The 21,798-nt window shown below is 39.3% G+C and overlaps 1 protein-coding gene across 6 annotated transcripts in view; it reads right to left on the bottom strand.

Moving 5' to 3' along the window:
* The window catches only part of SLC10A7 (solute carrier family 10 member 7), a 152,341-nt gene that overhangs the window by 47,868 nt on the left and 82,675 nt on the right, over positions 1–21,798 (bottom strand). For all 6 annotated transcript variants that reach the window (XR_015700030.1, XR_015700029.1, XM_087737539.1 and 3 more), the window contains one exon: positions 4,223–4,258. Coding sequence is in view for 3 of the 6 variants with exons in the window: in XM_087737538.1 (XP_087593664.1) it covers positions 4,223–4,258 (36 nt within the window). In the remaining 3 variants the exon portion in view is untranslated. The remainder of the gene's footprint in view (positions 1–4,222; positions 4,259–21,798) is intronic.

Raw genomic sequence — 21,798 nt, 5'->3', positions numbered from 1 at the left:
ATTTTGCATTGGCTCTTTAACATTCCACGTTAACTGGTTTGCAGGCATGCTTCTGAGGAATGTAAAGTACATAAAAATGTAAAACACTTACTTATCTCTAACGTTTTCTTTGATGGCTTTCAATAAAAACATGCATTCACACCTTGACTTCTGTTACTTTGATAGCTAACCAGCCGTGCTTCCAACAACTGAAGAGACCACATCCATCAGGCACTGAGTCTCAACAGTAAGGGTAACACCAAGAAGGTGGCAGAGCTGGGGTACTGTGCCATAAAACCCCCAGCATCACATTTGGCTCCAACAGGTGTGCAGATGACTGACTTCTTGTGTTCTGATACCAAATAGTCAACAAAATCATAAGCTTGCGTGGCTTGGTAAAGTTGCCAGTCCACGTGCTCAACCAACTTTAAGTTCAGAGAGGGCAACTCCACCCCAATGCGGCTGGAAAGGAACAGAGCTACGTTCATATGAGAAATGTCACTCTGCATCATCCTCTTACATGGCAGTACAACGTCTGTGCTCACTCTGCTTCCAGGGCAAATCCAACCTTACTGAGGCATCGGGCTGGCCTCCATCCTGTGCGATACAAAGGCATATGAAATCCCTCAATGAAAATAAACCTGCATTCATACGTATTCCTGTTTTTCCATGACTAAAGTTACAATCTAAGGACATATAAGTAAGATGATAGAGCTACAACTGTTGCAGAGTGCAGTGCTCCTGAAGTTCTGTCTTTCAAATGAGACATCATAAAAAGGTGCTGACATCTCGAGGTTATTAAAGAGATCACAGCACTATTACCTTCACAGTATGACGACACCTTTTGTCTAACTGTCTTTTAGTAATGTAAATGTACCCAAATGCAGCGTACTTAAGAATTCAAATCATAAACCGTTACTACAAATCATAAAATGTTATTACAGTTACTAAAGGAAATAACTAAACTGAACATTATATATAGTTTATGGGACATTGCCCATTTATAACATCTTTGCTGGGAATATAACATATTAACTGTTAATAATAAGGGTTAACATGAGGATGATGATATTGCAGATTAACACATCTGGAAGCCAGATTCAATAGCTTCTTATTAGGTAAAATGTTAATCAGAGGTATCTGTGGTGAAGGTGGCTATTCTTTGAAGTCTAGCTAGGCATCTTCACACAGATACAGTCCGGTAATTGTGTGCGCAGTATTTAAGGCTTCATTAAATCAATCAGAACCTCTTAGAATGCTTTTTTTTGAGTAAGCTTTACACCAAAAGTTTCATAGTAGAAATACACTTTTCAGGAATGTAACTGACAATCTTATGTTCAGGACCACTCATTTAAGATGATAAATTATTTGCATTAAATGCATTATTTATTATAAGCTTCAACATGTCTTTATCAATGCTGTTTAGACAATTTATATTTACATTACTAGGCAATTATGAACAGAAAAGGCAGTTCAGAACATTATATTCTCTGGTGCACATAGGGCAAAATTTAAACCATAACCACTACCGCAGGTTAAGCTATATAACAAAAACAAGCTAAGGGACAACAACGTATTTTATTTCTGGCAGCACTAGGGGTATTTTGTGCAGTGTATACAGGGAGATTAACAAATAGGATCACTAATACAATACAGCATTCAGACTATCGTAGTATGATTCTGTGGAAGAGTTAATGCTCATGAGTACCAAATTCAGGAATTAAAATTCACTGAAGGCATTGACTTCAAAGGTCCCTGAATGGTATTCAGAAGCCCAGCTCAGCTACTGCTGAGGCAAATGAGAGTTTTATTTTGAAACTTGAAAATTCCACCCTTTAACAACTAAGCACTAAGGCTAAGTTGCATGACTAAACTAATGAATGGTCCAGAAAAGATAACCGGGAAATTACTAGTCAGTGTTGTTCACTCCACAGTAACTACAGAGTACCACATGAAATGATCAAGCAGCAGGTTGTAAACAAGCGAACAGAAGCGCGTGAACTGTGTGCTTGAATCCACTACACGTTGAGAAGGACAGAGGTATCACAGAAACTCAAAGGAAAATTAGAGAGGTTCACAAGAAAAAAGGTTTCAGCAGTCCAAACCACAGGCTACCAGGGTACAGGAACAGTGCATCAGGGCGTGCACGTTTAGTTTGCTGTCCTAAATACCTGCCGCTGGATAAACTGAACCTACAGAGAAGGTGGACCTCATCTTGGCAAGATGTGCTACTGGACTGACCAGAATGGCTGCTCTTCATGTGTCAAGTCCTCAGCAAAGATCTCAAGGAGTTTTAAATATTTATATACCCCAAGAGAAGTCCTCAAGTTTGGGGCTTTGTCACAAAAAAAAATGCAGCTTTTGTAACTCTCCCCCCCATCCTCAGACTAGTTTGCTTATCACTCTGATGAAAAAAAAATTCATGTGCATATTTTGCTCAAGAAGAACAGCTCTGAGTCGTGCTGCAAACCGCAGAACAATTAATGTGCATTTTACACACTTCTCATGCAAGTGTCTCCAGGGCTGGTGGGAAGAAGAGGTGCATATGCTTTGCCTTCCTGTTCTTGCACATAGAAAGTTCTACCACCTCTTTTGAGAAGTAACAGTGAAAACTGCAATTTATGGGGCAGGGTATCTTGTTATCTGTCCATAAAGTCACCAAAGGAAAGATCTTTATCTTGCTTGAAAAAGTAAGCAGATCATTCCTTAGCATTTCAATTTCTACAGAAAATAGCCCTTTTGGCTATGCAGAACACCAAAACTCTGTAAGATATAGCAGGGTGAAAGTTGCCAATGAGCAGAAGTAAAAAGAGATGAAGCTTCAGTCACTTAGAAACAAAGGTAAAGGTCTCTGGATGAATGCCTGTGGAAGAAACACATTCCATACAAGAGGGACAGGAAAACAGTGAGGCAGATCATCTAGAATCAATGTACTCAGTGCAAGAATAACAAAACACCCATTTTTTTCTTAGAACAGTTATCTTTTTCAACCTACAGTAAGTCTATGGTCCCAGGTATATCAAGAAAGCTTTGCTGGTGTGTATTGATACATATGATATGGTCAAAGCAGTTCTTGTGTAAACATAGCTACATCAGATGAATTACCATTTGTTATAGTAAAATAAAAATCCTGTAAAATAAAAATATTCCCACTCAGCTTTACTGAAGCAGTAGCTGATAAAGTTACAGTTACTGTGCAGTACTATTTATCCTAATTTAGTATACACTGCTATATTTGTATACAGTACATATGCTGCTTAAGCATCCCTACTATAAACAGTGTGCCACTTGCATGCCACTTACAAATTGTTTCAGACTAACTTCATGCTTACCCCCCTTTCAAGGGTGCTGGCTTACAAACAATGCAATTAGTAAGGTAAACATAAAAGACAATGTATACCTTTCTTGAAATCCTTGAAGTGTTTCAGCCCATTTCCCTGCTCTTCACAAAGCCACAGTCCTCAGTAACTTGCACTATACCATACCATTTCTGCCAGCAAATCCTCCACAAGCGTAAAGACTTCCTAACTGACAAGGGACTTATTAAAGCCCCATTACCCATCTGTTAAAGCATCTTCATTATATGCTGACTAATATCCATACCTTTATAAAACATGAAGCTAAAACTTGGTCTTCTCCCTTTTCTTCTACCTCGAACTGTAAGGAACCACGGCCCTGACTGAAGACTAACGATCGAAAATGAAATCTTGAACTAACAGGAATGAAGCAGCATCACATTTACCGGTACACAGGGGCTCCAGTAATCTGTCTTGCTGCTGCTAACTCACTAACCTCTACCACAAAAATACCCATGGGCTTAGTTGCCCGAGAGCGAGGCTCTGTTTATCTGAACAGTGCTTTCCCAATTGGCCTGTCACCCATTTTGGATCATTACAATCTTGTCCAGCTCCTGTATGTGAAAGCTCTCCAGGAGATCTCCTGGGTGATCATCTTACTTGGCAAGTGTTTGTATTTTACCCAGCCTGACTAATAACACATGGTTTTGTGATTCTGCAAGGACAACGGGTTTTGGTCATCTCAGAATGAAGTGCAGGTAGTGTTTGCATTCATTGCGACACAGTTTGAAACAAGTTGCCTCCCAGAAAGGCCATCAAATACTGACCAGAAAAATCGTGCTTGTTATTTAAGTGTTGTTAAATCACCCAAATTTACATCTTAAACATACTGTCTAATAGGTGCAAGATCACCCAGTAAAAAGACAACGTAAGATCAAGATACTTACAAAAAGCAGAAGCAGAAGTGGAGTTATAACAATGCCCTGGAAGAAATAAAAAAAAGATGTCTGTTAGTCAGGGAAGCAGAATACTCTTTACTCCCATGTACCTTAGTGCATGGAAATACACAAACATCATTCAACATCACAGAAATTAACTGACAAGAAGTTCAACTTTGCTCTTCACTGTGTATGTTAACATCTGCATGTCGATCATTTTATAAACTATACTCAGTACAAAGTATCTTTTTTTTACCTCTAGCTTTCCCCATTTTGCACCTAAGCCCCTCTGTTTTAAAAGATCTGATATACAGAATAGATCAATTATTTTAAAACACATATGAAAGCTCTCTCCTCACTATGCTGTATCTTAACTCCACTAAGCTGCTCCTCCTTAGGGGGGAGACTTGTGATCAAGTCCCATGCTACCCAGTCCCAGGTCCTCTTCTGAGCAAAAGCCACATCAACCGTGATGAATTAGGTGTCGTGACTGTATAATGTAAACTGATATTCCCCAAGGAAATGAGCTGAGATCTCAAAACTCATTTCACTTGATTAGACGTCGCGTCTCACTGGTAGAAGGCAAGTCTTTCATCTAATTTAATCACACAGGACCACCTCAGCTTTCCACGTCCCCCAGGCAGACACAAGCAAAAAGATTTGTTGTCTTCACTGACAAGGAACAGGTTTAAAGCTGATGATTGGACAAAAGAAAGGACTTTAAGTTTCATGAGAGCAAATCTTAAAATGAGTTGTTTGGGTTGGGAGTTAACATGACATGCATCAGTTTCATAGCTGCAAATAGCAATTCCCCATCATCCTTCCATCCAACTTCAATATTTTATTATTGCTCAATAAAATGATTCTATCATTTAATGCATGCTAATTCACAAAGCTTGTTCAGAACTTCTCTAAGCCAAGACTATTCTTCATCCAGATATGTCTCAAGAATAACTAGTCTTTCAGCTATTCACAAACTTAATTGTTTAAAGTCCAAAACTTGTTCACATCCATCTAAAAGGATGCTTATTTTCTGTTTTGTTTTTTAGCTCCAAGTGAAAAACAACCGAACAAAAAAGCAGTTGTCCCCTGCTTTTCATTTAACCTTGAGTAACACTGCTTTACTTCAGTCTTTTGGAAGCTAATATAAAGAAAAACCTTATATGACTAGTTTTGCATTTGCTTTCCGGGTCCACAAAAAGTCTCGTATCCAGACAGCCCATTAGGCAGAGAGTTCCTTTTGTGCTCTTAAAACAAAATGCAACAAGTAAATGCCACAAATGATAGCAGACAAGAAGGATTAAGGAGGCAACAGTTAAGCTGTGCAACCTGAAGGCTCTGCAGAATTTAAAAACATATTTTGAAATAAATAATATATGCCATATCTGACTGCCCCACAGCCTAGCTATCCATAATCATTTATCTTTTCACAAGTGTCACAGCTGAGATAGATCATAAAAGACTAGAAAGAGAAGAAGTAGAAGCAATAAGAATTGCTTCAGGGAGTCACTGACTGTTTACAGGGAGGCCTAGACGAGAATGCAGATAACAGTTATGAAGAAATATAGGTGTCCAAGTATATCAGCCATAGAGGAAGAAACCAAAGTTGAGGAAGGGAGGAGGCACTAAGAGCTGAACTGACACTTGTGTACAGTAGCATCTACGATGCTTAGAGCGGAGAACTGACAGTAAGATCTGTATAATGTAGATGCAACACAGTCACTTCATCAGAATGACCAAACTCCAGCTTTTATGAACTACTACTAAGAATACGTGAGCCAGACTTTCTCCTTCTTCCCCTTTCCCCATTGACAACTACACTGCACAGCTCAAATATTACCAAGTGCCTGAGTATTCCCTAAGCATCCTGTAATTTTGGGAAGGCAGAACACCACTGCGGCAGGGTTCCACCCTCAGACCTTCGCATGAGCGAAGAGGAGCATGGATGGAGCAGGAGGTGATATGCCAAAAGCATCCTGTACTCCAAATGGGCATTGAGTGTAGGGAGAAGAGAGCACACTGCCAGCTGGTGAGTACAGCCAGCTCTCCTCTAAATCTGAAGGAACTCATTGATTCAGCACCATTAGTCATTTCTTACGCGCTTCATGCCTCGGTACATTTCATAGCGCTTTTATATGTTACAAAAAAAAAAATGCAAAGGTAAAAAAACCAAACCAAAACAACCTTCCCCTTTATCTTGTTGATAAAGAAAGATGGTGTCCTTCCTCTTTAGGATGGGACCTGTGACTTGGCATATATTTGCTTTAGAAGCTTGGTGATATTAACACAATGGACAACAGCCACTGCTAATTCAAAGCATATAATGTCACAAAAGGAAAGGTTACCTCTGTGACAGCAACACTTCTTCATAATTCTGTAAGCAGAGAGAAAGAGAATCCTGGTATACATCATAAATAGATTCCTGACTGAGCTTGTTGAAAATCTAGCATTCAAAAGGTCAATTCTAGCAATTCTTTACAAAATTTTGCTATTAAACCTGGTGATCTTAATAATCAGAAGCAAGCTTCCTGTTGCCTCAACACAGAAAGGATTTACAAGGTTGAATTTTCCCATTTGCAACACATATGCAATTCCCTGGGAAGCTAAACAATTACCTGACAGAACAGACAAGTTCATATTAAAAAATAGATGCTGTTGCTGAATCAGAGTAATTTGATTTTAATGTTTTATTTTGATAAGGAGCACCGGTTTGAAAAACCACAGGGATTACATTAAAACCAAGGGGTTTTTTTTCAGTTAGTAGTGCTGTGGTGCCTGTGATGGTTTATGGGTGCAAGCAAGGCACGATTTGTTAGGGGAGGGAACCTCTGTTACCAGACTGACTGATGGAGTTGGTAAAGAACAAACTTTGGGCACGTAAAGCCCATGTTACCCGAAAACACTGACATGCTTTTATGTGCAAAAGCCCTTCTCTTCAGGTTTCCGTTCCGGATTTGAAGAAGGGTTTACATGACTAAAGCATATCTGTCTAACAAAAGGTATTACCTTTCCCTGCACACATTGCCTTGCTTCAACACATTACCTCTTCGTTAGAAACGTGCTCCTCAATATGCTCATAAGCATTTTGTGATGCATCTCAATTCATACCCACTAAAGAATAATATATAGAGCACACTGAGTCTAAAGCCTACTGACTGAAAATACAGATGACAGTTTAGGTTTTGAAGGTAAAACCAAAATCTGATTCACTCAGAATAAAGAAAAGGTGGAAGAAAACAGTTAATCTACACGGTCCAGCTCATGCGCTAGCAGAGGCTTCACAAAGATGAGCATACTCTGACACTGGCAGTGCGGCTGCTTTCTAAGACTACGACAGGCTGAAAAGCACAAAGGAAGCTAAAAATTAAAATAAAGGCTATCGTTTCTAAGTCCATTGGACACTAACAGCATCAGAGAGGAAAAAATAACTAGATTTGACTATGCTTTTCCCTGCCTTGCTTTCCAGGCAAGTGCTGTCAAATATATAGTGTATGGAGATAAACAGATTGTAGATTAGCACTTCCAGCAGAAGCTGAGCATCTGCCCTTGAGAATGCAAGGTCATTACACAGTTTTAGCATCTTCAAAGTTCGGGTGGAGTGTCAAGCTTTCCGACTGCTGCCCACAATGGAGTCAAAGTTGTAAAGTGACTGCCGTTTGCTATCAGCAGAAAAACTTTCAAGAAATCCATTTACACCTCTGATGTGAAAGACTGACTGAATATATTTCAATGATTTTAGTGGAAAGGGAAGAAAAAATCTCAGCCTGACCTGAGACACTGATACAACATAGGAGTCTGAATAGTCAGATACCTGTAAACACATTTCTTTTTACAGTAAAGATCATGAAACGTGTTAATTAAGAGAGTTTAAATACAGGTTTGTGTGTGCAAGCATGTGCATAAACATATACTTTAACAGCAAGGATGTACTTGGAGATCCATTTAATTGTTATTTGCTTTGTACAGATAAAGAGGTTTTCTATAGGTTTCCTCCAGTACAGCATTGCTGTAGAGCAGATATTAAAAGGTGTTTATTCTCCAAAAGAATATGTAGAATCAATACATGTAATTGGCTGCCAAATCAGACAGCAAAAGGAAGTAACATAATGGATTTGAAACTATGATGGCAAATCGTTAAGAAAGGAATTATGCAAATAGTAAGAGGAAGGTGGGCACAGATCCAGAGGGACACATGGTAGAAGACGAGTAAGGATTATTGTAATGAGGCATGAAATACATGTGAACTTTCCTTCGTTTCCTTTACCCACAAATTTCCCATGCAATTTTTCTTCATTCTTACAGGTCATCAGTATGACACCCATGTGGCAATTACTAGTGAAAAAAACGTTAACCAAAGTCGTGTCTGATTTGTCTTAAGAAGTAGGGCTAGAATGAAAAAAAGGGTTTTGTAGTCGAAGTTCTGAACAAATTTGTATTTTCTGAAATCAATTACCTACTCCCGCTTAAAGCTACAGATGTTCTTGAATGTTTCATCAGAGCAGGATGCAAAAGGAGCAAAAGCGTAAGCAGCTTTATGTTATAAACCAAATAAAGTTTAGTAAAAAGTTAACTGGGCAGCTACTGATCGGGTAAGGTACGAGAAAAATGGCTATGAATGCTGGATAATTTCATCAGAAGACAAGCATGAATGAGAATTGAAACTGAATTTTCATCTGTGTACCAAAGTATTTCTCACGTGGTTTTATTTCAAGGGTCACTGGAACTTTTTGGAAAAGAAAAAGCAACCAAAACACCTCAGCCTGCCCCTCCGCCTCCCCCCCTCCCCCCAATCTGTGCAGTTTTTCTGATTACAACACAGGAGAAAGACTTCACCTTGAAACATTTGTTATTTCTATTTCTTCTCATGTCTTTTGTTTCCTTGCTTTTTGTGCTTGGAAGTGTGTTTTTAAAGTATTTTTTTCTTTATTTTGTTTTTGATAAATTTGCAGACAACTTTGAAATGTTTTCCATTTGAAAAAAGAGAACCCTGCCTCTAGAAAAGTACTTCTAGGCCTGAATTAGGTACGTTTGTGAGCAATAGACAGCAAGTACCAAAGTTCCGACAGAATACAGATAAACAGATGTTCTCAAAAAATCGGCTACCATCACAAAGGAAAAAAAAAAAGTGGGCTCTCCTAAAGGTCAAAAAGCTTATTGTTCAGTGTTTTCAAGAACATAATAGAGATTGTAAAGACCATGACAGCACTCAAAGCCAACTCTCAGTCTATTCAAGTGAAGGAGTACAAGACTTCCCCCTACCCTCACTCCTCAGACTGGTCACAGCTCCACAATTCCACATCACAACATGACATGTGTGTAAAGCGTTGCTTATTAGCTGCAAAACCACATTATGCATCCTCTTGAATAAACTGATTTAAAGTATAGTCCCATGCCCAACTGATTTGCCGTAATCTTAATTTTAGACATCGTATAAAGAATGACTCCTCCTGCTGAAACAGAGCTTTCACATACCTGGGTAACCAGCCAAAATCCTCAGAAATGAGTTGCCTTGTCCCTTCTTCTACCTGTCCCCACTGACCTCGTTTGGAACTATGCAGAGCCTCTTGACAGACACCACAGAACAAGATAAAAACCCCTATGCTAAATACACGTACTTGGTTCCAAACCAGAAGAGCAAAAAACACTAGAAGTCAGGTTGGGACTAGGCAAGTTCTTGTGAAACTATCGGTACGCGCTGAATGAAGAGGGGAAAAGTGCCTGATAACAGGGTTGCATAGGCAACTGTGAATTTTGCATATCTCAGTTTTTGAGTACTAAACCATTTTAACATGATGATTTCAAGTCTGTAACTGAAATTCTTTGGAAAACATTTCAGTGCATTAGTATTTGGATCAAGGGGCTGCAGGAGCCTGTTTGAGACAACCTTTTTCTGCGTTCTTTAGACAGTTTTTATTATTTGTGTAAGCATGGCTATACAAACTATGCTGTTCATTTGTTCTTATTTAAAGACGACACTGGAGACGATAAGTTTTTGTTGAATGAGATGTTGAACTAGATTTCCACAATAAAACATAAGTTTTCCCCCTTTCAATCTTCATGCGCATGTAAAGGACATAAATGTTTGGGTGTATCTCCTGCAATCTCAGAGATTAAGCTAGAACTCCACTTTCTGGTGTGCTTATAATTTCAGTCATTGCCCCGTGATGCAACTTCAATGTCCCTGTGCCGTTCCCCCGTGGACATCACAGCAGCTCCTGAAGCCAAATTATCATTTGCCTTTTGCTTTCCAATTTAATTATTTTCAAAATCCTTTCAGGTGCAAAACACGAGCCTTTAAAAGTCTCCTACCATACATCCCTTTTCTGTCAGCTACGCCAAGGACATTGCTGGTTCTGAGAAGGTTTATACAACTGTAGGACTGCAAAATAAAATATGTAATTTAGCTCTTTGTTTTCCTGTTTTATATTAAATGACTGATCTGAATGCTGGGAAGTACAAAGGTTTATGAATTGATGCTTTTTAGGATGCTAAATACACCCATCCTCCCCATAATAAATAATACAAAAATGTGAAAAGATATTGAAAAGAGCATGAAGTTAAATTCACACGTTTTTGTTAAATTCATAAATGCTGTACAACACCAAGGCAATGAACTACAATACAAAATTAAAAATACAATTCTACATAACCCTAATTCAACTATAATTATAAATAAGTACCACAACAATAGCTGCAACTCATCCAATTATGCCAATATTGGATTTTAATAACAAAACTGTAAAATTAGAAGCGCGATGTCAAAACGGCTTTTGCTTTATCAGAGGGGACAAAATAAACTAGATTTCATATCAACTATGAGATTATGCATAGTACTTTGTGAATTGTTTCAGACATTGTACCACCTTTGTTCTGTTGTGTCAGCCTAATGGCCTCTACTATGGGAAGGGAAACAAAAAAAAAAAAAGAGAAAAAAGAAGAAACGAACAAGTTAGTATTAAAAAGCATACTAGCATCAGATAACCGTAGAAATCAAAAGCATTTCCATTATTTATTAGTAATTACTAATTGCAGATGTTCCCCTCACACACATTTTATGCAAGTATGGAATCGAAATGGAATCAGAAGGAATGCAAGCAACCGGAATTCAGTTCTTCCAACACAACAGAACCTAGAAACTAAGAAATAAAGTGATCTGAACTACTGGCAGTAACACTACTACACTTGTCACAGATTGAGTGTAAAGAATAAAACCAAAAGGAGAAAGCATTTTTTTCAGTAAGGTTGAGGGGTGAGGCTCCAGTATGGGATTGAGAGTTAAGCCAAGAGTATGAAAAGATTATTTCAGAAAGGTAAAACTCCATATAAGCCTAGTTAGCCTGGCTTCCCAGCAGAGGGCATCTGTAACACATCAGAAATTTTCTTCTTACACAGCAACAGAATAGTTCAGAACACAATAGTAATGACCCTGAAGTTTTAAAACAACTATAAAAACTTCTCGGGGCTTTGCAGGTGATACCGGACCAGTATCTGGAATGATGCACAAAATACAACAAAAGTCTGAATCAGAGTTGGAAATGAGTGCTTCCATCAAACATTCTGAAACCTCATAACCTATATTAGCAATATTTTAAGAATAACTAAATGAAATTTAGTTAGATGGGGGCTGTCTGGCAGAGCGTGGAATAGCTCCTACAATAGGTGGGGGGGTGCTGCTGGGGAAACTGCTTCTGGCCGTACTTCCCAAGTGCTGCAACCTCCTGCTGCTGCAGCAGCTCCGCAGCACTGTGCGTGACCGAAGGAGATTTTGGTGGGCCTTTGCTCACATACCTGGAACGGATCAAGCCATATTCCCCACTCAAACTCATAACACCTTCCTGCAGCTTTTTGTTGTCTCTCTCTTGTGCAACATGTTCAAGTCAGCTGCCTTGTTAATGTCTTCAGTGCATTCAATGATACTGCCGAGCCTGTAGCTCCCACTGTTTCCCATTTCCTCTTCAGCTGCTTTTGCTGATGGTCATTCCTGGCTTCAAGTCTTTCTTCCTCTCCTTTACCTCCCACCTCAATAAGAATCTTTTAAAACTTCCTCATACGCACAATACTTTTCCTAATTCCAGCTCGTTAATCCATTGTCTGTTCCTGGTCAAATTTATTTCTCACGCGGTGTCAGCAGAGAAGATGATCACTGTAATTCTGTATGTCAGCATAGGAACTGAATTTACACACTGCCATTAGGCGGGCCTTCCCTAGAGGAGGCATAAAAGGGAGAAAGGAACTTCTCAATCATCTACACCCATGCATTTTTCAAAGTGATCCCCCTGTCTTTGCAAAAATCACTTTGACACAATCCCGTAATTTCCACAACGCAGGCAGGTTCCCACACCATACAGCATGACCTCCGTGGGACTGAGGAGGAAAGATGTACCGCTTGTAGGATTAGGGTATCTGTAGGTGTAAGCATGGCCCTTTCTCAATAACAAGCTTAATGTATAATAAGGATATAATAAACTTACAATTACACGCTTTGGGGTGTATGTTAAGTGCAAGATATGTTAGTGCAGTGTTAAGGATGCACCAATTTCTCCTTTGTTTTGTATGCAGAAAAGAGAAATGCAGTAACATAGACATTTTAGAAAAGTTATTTTTCCACCTAATTTGTAAGTCTCTTTTCTTGCAGAAGAAAGTTACAAAAGATCTAAATTTCTCCTGTATTTGGATCTATGTCGAGTAAACAGCAAATCCTAATGTTAGTTACTAAGAAGACATTACTAGCAAAGCGTGCCAGCCTCGGCACCTCTGCTATTACAAACCCATTTGGCAATCTGAAAGGATGGCACACTAGATGGTGCTGTGGGACCTTCCAGGGAAAAGAACCTCCCTAAACCAGAAGTTGTTGTACTGTTAAATTAGCCATATAGTTGATTCCGTATCTTGAAACACATTAAAGAGTACTGAGTCACAACAAGAGCAACCAGAGCCACAGAAATGGAAGGAATACACTAAGCAAACATTCTGCTTTGACTGACACCGCTTTTTGGAATAGCTACGCGTCCCTCTTCCACTGCCATGGCTCCTCACCTCTCCTTCACAAAACAAGAGAAAGCAGTTCTTATGCTCTACACCACTCTTACTTTAAAGGGTTCTACCTGTAAAACAGAATTGAACAGTGATGACCGAAGTCAGAGATCTGACAGAGCAAGGTCCCTACGCGCCTCTTCTGTCCTTCCTTGTGAGCTGGACCTAAGCACCCTCTAGCACTCAGTATTTTATTCCCTTGAATGTTTAAAAAATATTTTAACACAATAAGCTTTGAATTAACTAAACTGTGAATTAACTTTTCCTGCCGTGATAACCAGTTGCGTGAAAGAAAACAGAAGCGTAAGGGAAAAATTACAGAAACCTGAGAGAAAAGCTATGAGAAATACTACAGAAATGAGCAGTTTTAAGCAGTTATTGAAATTGACTCTACTTATTTTTCTATAGCTTTCCTTGTAACTGAAAACTATTTAAGTAGAACAGTTCCTGTATAAACGCACCATCAATATATGAACCAAAGCACATTTTGTTTTGTTAACGTAAACATTATGTTTAAATAAACTCCTATCTCCCTCATTTTTCTTCAAGCCAAGAACCTCAAACAGTGCAAGTATAAAACACCATAAAACCCCTCTTTCCCATATGGAAGAAAATAAAAACTTTATTTGATGGGCAGGAGTGTTGTGCCAATAAAAACCTATAGGGATTAATTATGAATCAGTACTAGTAGAACACTTTCTTAGCATTGCAAAGGTCTCTTGGTGACCTACTATTCAGAAACACCACTCAAAACATATCACTGAAGTGCTGGCATAATTCTCACACTCACCCAAACTGTGGGTTTGGTCTGTGGTATCCATGAAATGAGATACCACCCCCCCCCCCCCAATCAAACCAACAGCATAGTTCATCTATAATTATTTTTATAGATAAATTAGACAGCTTACATGGGTTTTGTCAGGAAAATGTCTCATCAGCCAAGACACTAGCTACACTCTGTAAGGTGAGAAATGCCCTCCAAATCCCCCGGGGGTAAGTGATGCTCAGGACCCTTCAGGATCATTTCCAAGTCTCCTGGCAAGTTAAGCTATTAATAATTAGTTTGAGCTCACTCATACATTCTTTTTTTCCTTTAGTCTAAGTGCCCTGAATTGTTTCACTAAAATATATCGCAAAGCTCATTCAATCCGTTTCCACTATTATTCCCAGATATGATTTCCTCTCAGAATTGAGTATTTCAAAGGCCAAACCCAACCAAAACGCACCCACGCATGTGTGTGTGTGCACACGTATACACAAACCCCCCAAAACCCAGCCCCCAATATGGTAATCTATATTGCTTGTGTTCTGCGCTGCCTGCCTGGCCCCAAGTCATCAATAATGAATAGAAATGTACAGCTACAGCAGTAGCCTGTGTCATGGGCTTGTCAGGGATTTTTGAAAAGGAACAAAAACACAGGTTGGCCATTTGATTGTGTCTTCTTTTGCAAACACAGGACAGACAAGACAAAGGGGTATTTAAAAAGGGGTAACATGATTAACCCTTTTCATACTAATTGACAGTTTCTTCCACCATGCAGAATGGAAAACTATTTGCTTGTAATGCAACCAGTATTCTCCTAGGCCTGGGAAATCAACAATAATGTTGATTCTGAGCACAGGGAGGGGAGGTTGTTTCTATTTTAAGATAATGAATACATACTCAAGAGGAGTCAAATACCATGGTTTAAATAGAGGGAGAAAAAAAAATTGGTTTGTTTTCCTAGGAATCCAGCAAGTTCAGCCTCAAATAAAATTGTTCTTGAAGAAGAAACTTAATGCAAATACATGTACACACAGTCAATGAAAGCAAGAACATTATTAAAAAAATATGCAGATCCTAATAAATGAGTTAGACAATGTTTAAAAAAAAGAGGTGGTTCTTGTATCTATTCTTTCTTTTCAGTGTTCCCAAATACATTTCTACAGACATTAGGACTGTAGTCTTACAGCAGGGATTATCTCACATTTTACAAACAGAACACACCAGCTGGTATACCACCAATCCACCCCCCGGGGAGGGTGGGTGGCAGACTACAAAATGTCTACAGGACACGCACAAACTAAACTGATTGAAAACCCAGTTGTAAACCCAAGTCTTTCTTGCTTTCTGCATCTGCATAAATTCCAGAATAAGTACTGCATTAATAAAATTAATTAATAAAAACATTAACTTCAGTAGTAACTTCTGCAGCAGACGAGTAAATATTCTCCACTTTGGAAGATGTAACTAAAGATGCAGCCTTGTCTTCAAAAAGCCCAGAACTCGATAATTTGTATAAGAAATGAAACTATATTAAGCATGCATGTTCAACTGGGCATCAAAAGCAAGACATCTCAATTCAAATTCTGTTGCCAGGCCATCTTTTCTAGAAGCCAGTAGCAAATAAAAGCACATGGTTTAAACACAACTGAGGAAAATCTTCACAAAGCAGCAATCAATAATACGATTTAAACAGCCTACCCCATGTTCTAACCCAATATTATCTTGTGATAACTGTTTTTAATGGTTAGAATGGGATATTAATAGTATTCAGCTGAACTGAACTGCGCATAAATCGCTGAACGTTCATGGGTTGAATATGTTATTAATGACTGTGAATAAGGAAAAAGGACCATAAACCACCTTTCTGTGGCAGATAATAACTGCCTCAAAAAGTACAAGTACACACTATAGCACACTAAGGTTAAAAAAACCCCAAACCACAGAAATGTGATTCTGTTTAAATTAACTGATTAAATTAAGATCATTTACTTACAAAAGAAGCTTTATTCTGTTTAAAGAGTTACCAAATTATTTTATAGCAGAAAACTTGTTTCTCAATTCAAATATATTCAAATATATTTCAGCATGACTACACTGATTATCATTCATTTCACCAATTCTATAGAATCAGTAAAAACTGCTTCTTTTCTCCTACCAACATGTTTTCCACCCCTCTTCTAGCCTAGTGTCCAAACACAGGGTTGAGAGTATGAAATTTCTGCATTATTTTGGATATCCCCATGGAGTAGACAATCTGCTTAACACATATTTTAATGTGCTCAATATGCATATCTGCAACAAGAAAACGCAGGACTTTGTTCACATGTAGTAGAATGGGCCAAAACCCCTGTTCTTGTTATGAATGCCATACAAGTCTCGGCATATCTTGTAATTCATTTTTTTTTTAACCATCTGCTTCAAAGATGTTCATTTTTTATATGTTATTCACTAGATACAGATGCAGATCTCGCATTCAAGACAAAAGAACAGTGCATTTGTTCAATTGCATGCTATTGCTCAAGTCACAGACGACCTACTGGGCCAAGGCATTACTTACAGCCGCCCGTCCCTCAGCACAGCATCCTAAATCGCTCACTCCACCTGCTGAAGGAACTGACAACAGCTTTGAAGCATGCAGGAAACCGGTTGAATCTACAGTGCTGTCACATCAAAAGAGCTCTGTCTACACTGATTTTGAGCTGGCAGGTCCGAGGAAAACTCACCTCCCTGAAACTCACCTCCACAGGTCCATACTGCCTGGCTCACATCTACCATCTGCCCTTGCAAGGAGACAGGAGTGCCGCCGAGGAAGGCTCTGGGGCTGCCCAGTGTTGCCCACGTCACCCGAGCACAGCGAGAGGCGGGGTACTGGCATGAGGCTGAGCATGGCAACAAGCACCAAAGCCCACGTCCACTGCAGTGTTTTGGGGGGTGTCCTCTGACAAAGATGGCATGTCACGGTTTACGTGGGAACAGTAACGTCAGTGCACTCCGGGCGTACCGGAGCAGGTAAGTTGAAAGGCAAAAACGCAGGCAGAGGCAGCTTAAACTGTTTAAAAAAAAAAAAGGGGAAGGGGTGGGGGGGGCGCAAACAAAACTTGGCTTTGTACTTCAATTTACTGTGCAGGTTATGCTGCTCAAACTTCCCATCAGAAGGGGCCTGCTTTTCCCCTGTCTGACATGAATACTGGTTTTGCATTTAAATCATCTGCCCTGAAATGTGGATCTTTGATTCAGTAACATAACAGAATATTTCCAGAGGGGGAAAATTGTTTCTGAAAACAAAACAGTCCTAGTCTAGAGACTGCCTAGGCAGGGAAGGGAGCTGGCGTGTGAGACTGGAACCGAATGAAGAGAAAATATTTCCCTCGCAGCCCCCACAAGAAAGGCTTTTTTTGATTTGAGCTCCCAAGAGCTCAAATGGCAAGACAGTATTAACTTGGAAGGTGTTTCCTGCTTTACAGGAGGTAAAACAAGGGAACAACTACAAGGTGTTATCCAAGATTTCTACCTTCCCCCTTTTCAGGGCAAGAATCTTCAGTCTGTCCTCAGCGACACCCCAGCTCCCCAGGCAGCTCCTTTCTGACTCCTCCTCAGGCTCTGCCCCAGCTCGTCCCAAAGAACCACTGCAAGGCTGGAAGTTCACAGTGCGGGCTTAGACCATTTGTGTACTTAAACTTCCAAAGGCGCCAGTCCTCTGTATCCAGAATAATTCTCATGCTACAAGTAGAGTACATCCCTTTAAAAAAGTGAAATCCCTTGTAATTACTCAATTAAATGACATGCCACACACATTCACAGAACCTCATTAGCTGAAGGGACAAACCATACCCCTAAGGCCCTTAATTTTACTGAGGATTTCTAGGATTTTCCTACCAACAAGAGATTTGCTTGTATCTATTTTGTGTACCTAACACTTTCCATAAAGTGTTTCACCTGATGAGTGGCAACAGGACTTCTCCACAGAAGCTGCAGAATAAGTAAATCACCTATCTCTGAACACAGGAATTGCTGAGAGAGCAGCGAGATTTGACCCATACCAAGATTAACAACTGACTTGATTTTCAAAGTAGTTCTCAGGTGCACTGTTTGCCTCATTGATCTAACAGAAATCAAGATCTGCAACCTAATCAGCGTTACACATCATTGCAATCTACCAGCTGTAACCATTTTGAAAATTACAAAAACCTACCCATCATCCAACTCAGTATTAGCTGTTAATAACTAATAGATACCCATTACAGGACAGTTTTAGTACCCATAACATGGAAGGGTTAAATAGCCTCATCTTGGTGGTAAATACAGATTCTGCTCGCATTCTGCAGACCGTACCTTACAAATGAGAAATACAACAGCACCTGGCTGCCTGGGTATGAAAAGTGTCTTTCATCAGAGAGGGGATCCTGACTTACCAGTTTACTCAATACCAGTTTATTATCGGCCCTTTTTGTTCTAAGCATAATTTCCATGTGAAGACCACTCCCTTTCCTTTTTTTTTCCCCCCCCTCAAGTTTTGCTGCATACTCTGACACAGGCAACAGAGTCAAAAAAACCCCAAACAAACAAACCACAAATTGTTTTGGTTATTTAACTATTACACATAACTGATTCTTTTATCTATAAAGCACTTACAGGCAATGCAAATGCACATAATGCAGGTTTTCGTAACACTGCAGTGGGCAAATCAAGGCCCTATTATTAAAAGGCAACAATGCCATCATCCTTCTCATTTCTGGATCAGACACAAAGGACATCAGCCTAGCTCATACACAGACCAGAAATAACCATCCTGTAGGCTGAAAGTAACAACTTGGGATGGTCATTCCCAATATTGGTGCTGTAAATGCGCTGCAAGCTATCTAAAGATTTCAAAAGTTTTGAGGTTTTTTTTAACCACGCTGTTTTACAGAGAAGGTACATGAACTAAAGAGTTCCAGGATCAGTTTGCCATATGCTTATTAGAGCTTTAAAAAAAAAAAAAAAGATATAAAACAGCTGCATTGTTTTTATATATCTTATGTAAGAGTTTTTTAAATGTAAATATTATATTTAAATTAGCATTCCTGGTTTGCCTACAATCAAAAGCGTCTAACATCACAAATCATGGCAACAAGGTGGCCTAGCAACCTAGACAGACAGACACTGGGAGTTCAGTCAGTCAGTAATAAAAAGCTTTGGCTGTCTGGCTTCAGGGAGAAGAAAATTGCTTGGATGATCACTTCAGTACTCTACTAGGTGATGCACTATTTTATTCTTTCTGATAGCTGCAGTTTAAAAGAACTCAAAACAGGAAAACATACATGTAAAGGCTGAGCAAAGATGTGGACTGAAGCTTTATTTTGTTTGGTTTCAGATTCACACTTTTGATAGAGCCTAGGGAGCCAGAGAGAGAAGAAAGGAAACTGTCCCCAAGCGCCTGACAGTATCAAAAGTGAAAACAGCTGCTTAAGTTGCAAGCTACCTGTAGAGCGGGTCTAGGAGCAAGGGGCTCTGCTCAGGGGGGGGACGACAGCCTTTGCAACGTTAGTATGTGTCACTGCAGACTGTTTGCCAGCAAAACAAAACATAGTTATCAAGTCATGGTCACAATTACGTTTCTTATCATGATTCACCATGATACAAGGAAACGCACTATCATTTTACTAGCCAGCAACTTTGCGGTAAGTTTACATTGCTGCTCATTATGGACTTAAGCCTGAAGGTGCTGAGCATTTACAACCCCTCCCAGAAAATGAAGGCATTCTGCACCTTGCAGAAAGGTTTGTTTTAAAAAAGAGGTGGTGTCAGAGCTGAAGATTGTTTCTCCATCCGTCTTCACTCTAATTATATCTAGCCAGTTACAGTACTGAACTCTATGCTATTGAGAAGCTTTAAATTCTTCTGTCAGTATGATTGGCTTTTCTCTTCCCCAGTCTTCTCATGGCTCTTTCCTTTCTGTTCCTCTCTTTTTTCCCTCTTCAAAATCTTTTCCAAAAAGATTAAAATTATAATCTGCCAAAGAGCTGACTTCCAAGCGTACCTAACATTTACGCCTACACCCAGCAGGACACTGAGGCTCTCTGCATTTTATTTTTTTTTTTTTTGTCATAGATATGTTTTTTGAAGAACTCTTACTTAATGATGAGACCAAGAAACACCTTCTAACTTCATTACTAGTATCAACATTGAAAAAACTCCAACCATTATCTTGTCTTCAGTCCCTCACAACTACTGACTACTTGCTCAGACCCTGAGCTGCAACGACAATTGGCAAATAAATCTGATTTGGTCATTTATCCAGCAAGCACAGAGCATCAAGATGAACATTTCCAGATTTGACAAGTAATTGCTGTATTAAATACCGTACATGTACATTTGTCAGAAGTTGATGGCCCATCCATAGAATACTTATTACTAACAGCAATAACCATTCTGGATAAGTGACTATTCTCTTCCAAGGGTAATAGCATCTGCTTACATAAAGGGATATTTTTGGCACATTCTCAAGGTCTTCTTTCTTCTGCCCTGCTGTCAGAACTCTAATCAGGTATGCACGGCACCTACAGCGCTCCTGCATACTCCAGGTAATTAGCCTTTCCACTAATCAGGGAGCATCTCTCATCACCGCAAACGTACAGTACGCTGCTTGTTCCTTAACCCTCAGGTTTCCTTTGCTCATTTCTTAAAGAATTGACTGAACACTGGTTACCTTTCAATGCACACCATTTAGAGCTTTCTAAATAAAATCATTTCTGAGCATTTTGCTGGGAGCTGAATTTAAAGACATGAATTATTGATGTTTCAGCTAAAATGTATCCGTGATCTTTCCCTTTTCTTCTAGTAGTTAAGAAAATAAAAGCTCACCATGTGTTTCCTTGTGACCATCTTCACTTGCCTCTCTGCTTGAAAAAATTGATCACCTTAGATAAAAACTAATTTACGTCTGTGATGTATTAAGACAAGAAACTTGTGTTTTAAGGGAAAAAGGCTGCAGTAAGTGTCTATGCTCTGACAAATGGCAAAAAATACAGCTGATTTAACAAATGAATGCTCAATCAATGATGCACTGAGGCACATGACAAAGGGAAGTCAAAATCCATTACATTCAAGAACCTCCTTTAAATTCCACTTCAGTGCACTGACCCTGTTGCTCAATGCTAAAGACTTTACAAGGTTTTCGGAAACATTTAGAAGAGCTTTTGTTTTGGCATTCACTCAGCTGCACCTCACAATTAACACTGCCAGACTCCTTTCTAATCAATTATTCATTAAGATTACTAGCATATCTTTTGAGCGCCTTAACTTCACATCAGAAGTGTGCGAGGGATGACACATGCATGTGTACTTTACAGAATAAAAGGCAGACTCTAAGCAGGTTTTAACGCTAAATGAGAACAAGGCTAAAAGAAGCGAAATCAACACTTTTAGTCAAAGTTGAGCTTCAGGCGAGCTGCAGGCAGTGCACAGCATGAGAGAATTTGGCTCCAGAAAGTGCCCATGTGCTGACAGCTGAATAAGAGTTTGAAGGCTTAATGGTAAGAAATGTTCCGTCAATGATAATGTTACACATTACTTACTCAGTTAACTACTCGTCTTCTGCAGCCCTGACAGCTAATGACGCAAACCTCATTCAACAGAAGTTTTACCATTCGCTATACAAACATGTTTATTGCTGCGACCATGGCTAATATTTTTTCCAGTCAAACAAAAAGAGGGAAGTAATTTTCAGGAAGTAACTATGAACCACAACTGTGCTGAGAAATTAAGAATGCAGAAAAATCTGAAAAGCTGCTCAAACTACAGGAAA

Source organism: Nipponia nippon, unplaced genomic scaffold, assembly GCF_047370975.1.
Source record: "Nipponia nippon isolate SJK-2023a ecotype South Korea unplaced genomic scaffold, ASM4737097v1 scaffold_6, whole genome shotgun sequence".
Lineage (NCBI taxonomy): Eukaryota > Metazoa > Chordata > Aves > Pelecaniformes > Threskiornithidae > Nipponia > Nipponia nippon.
This window is presented reverse-complemented; position numbering and strand designations above follow the sequence as displayed.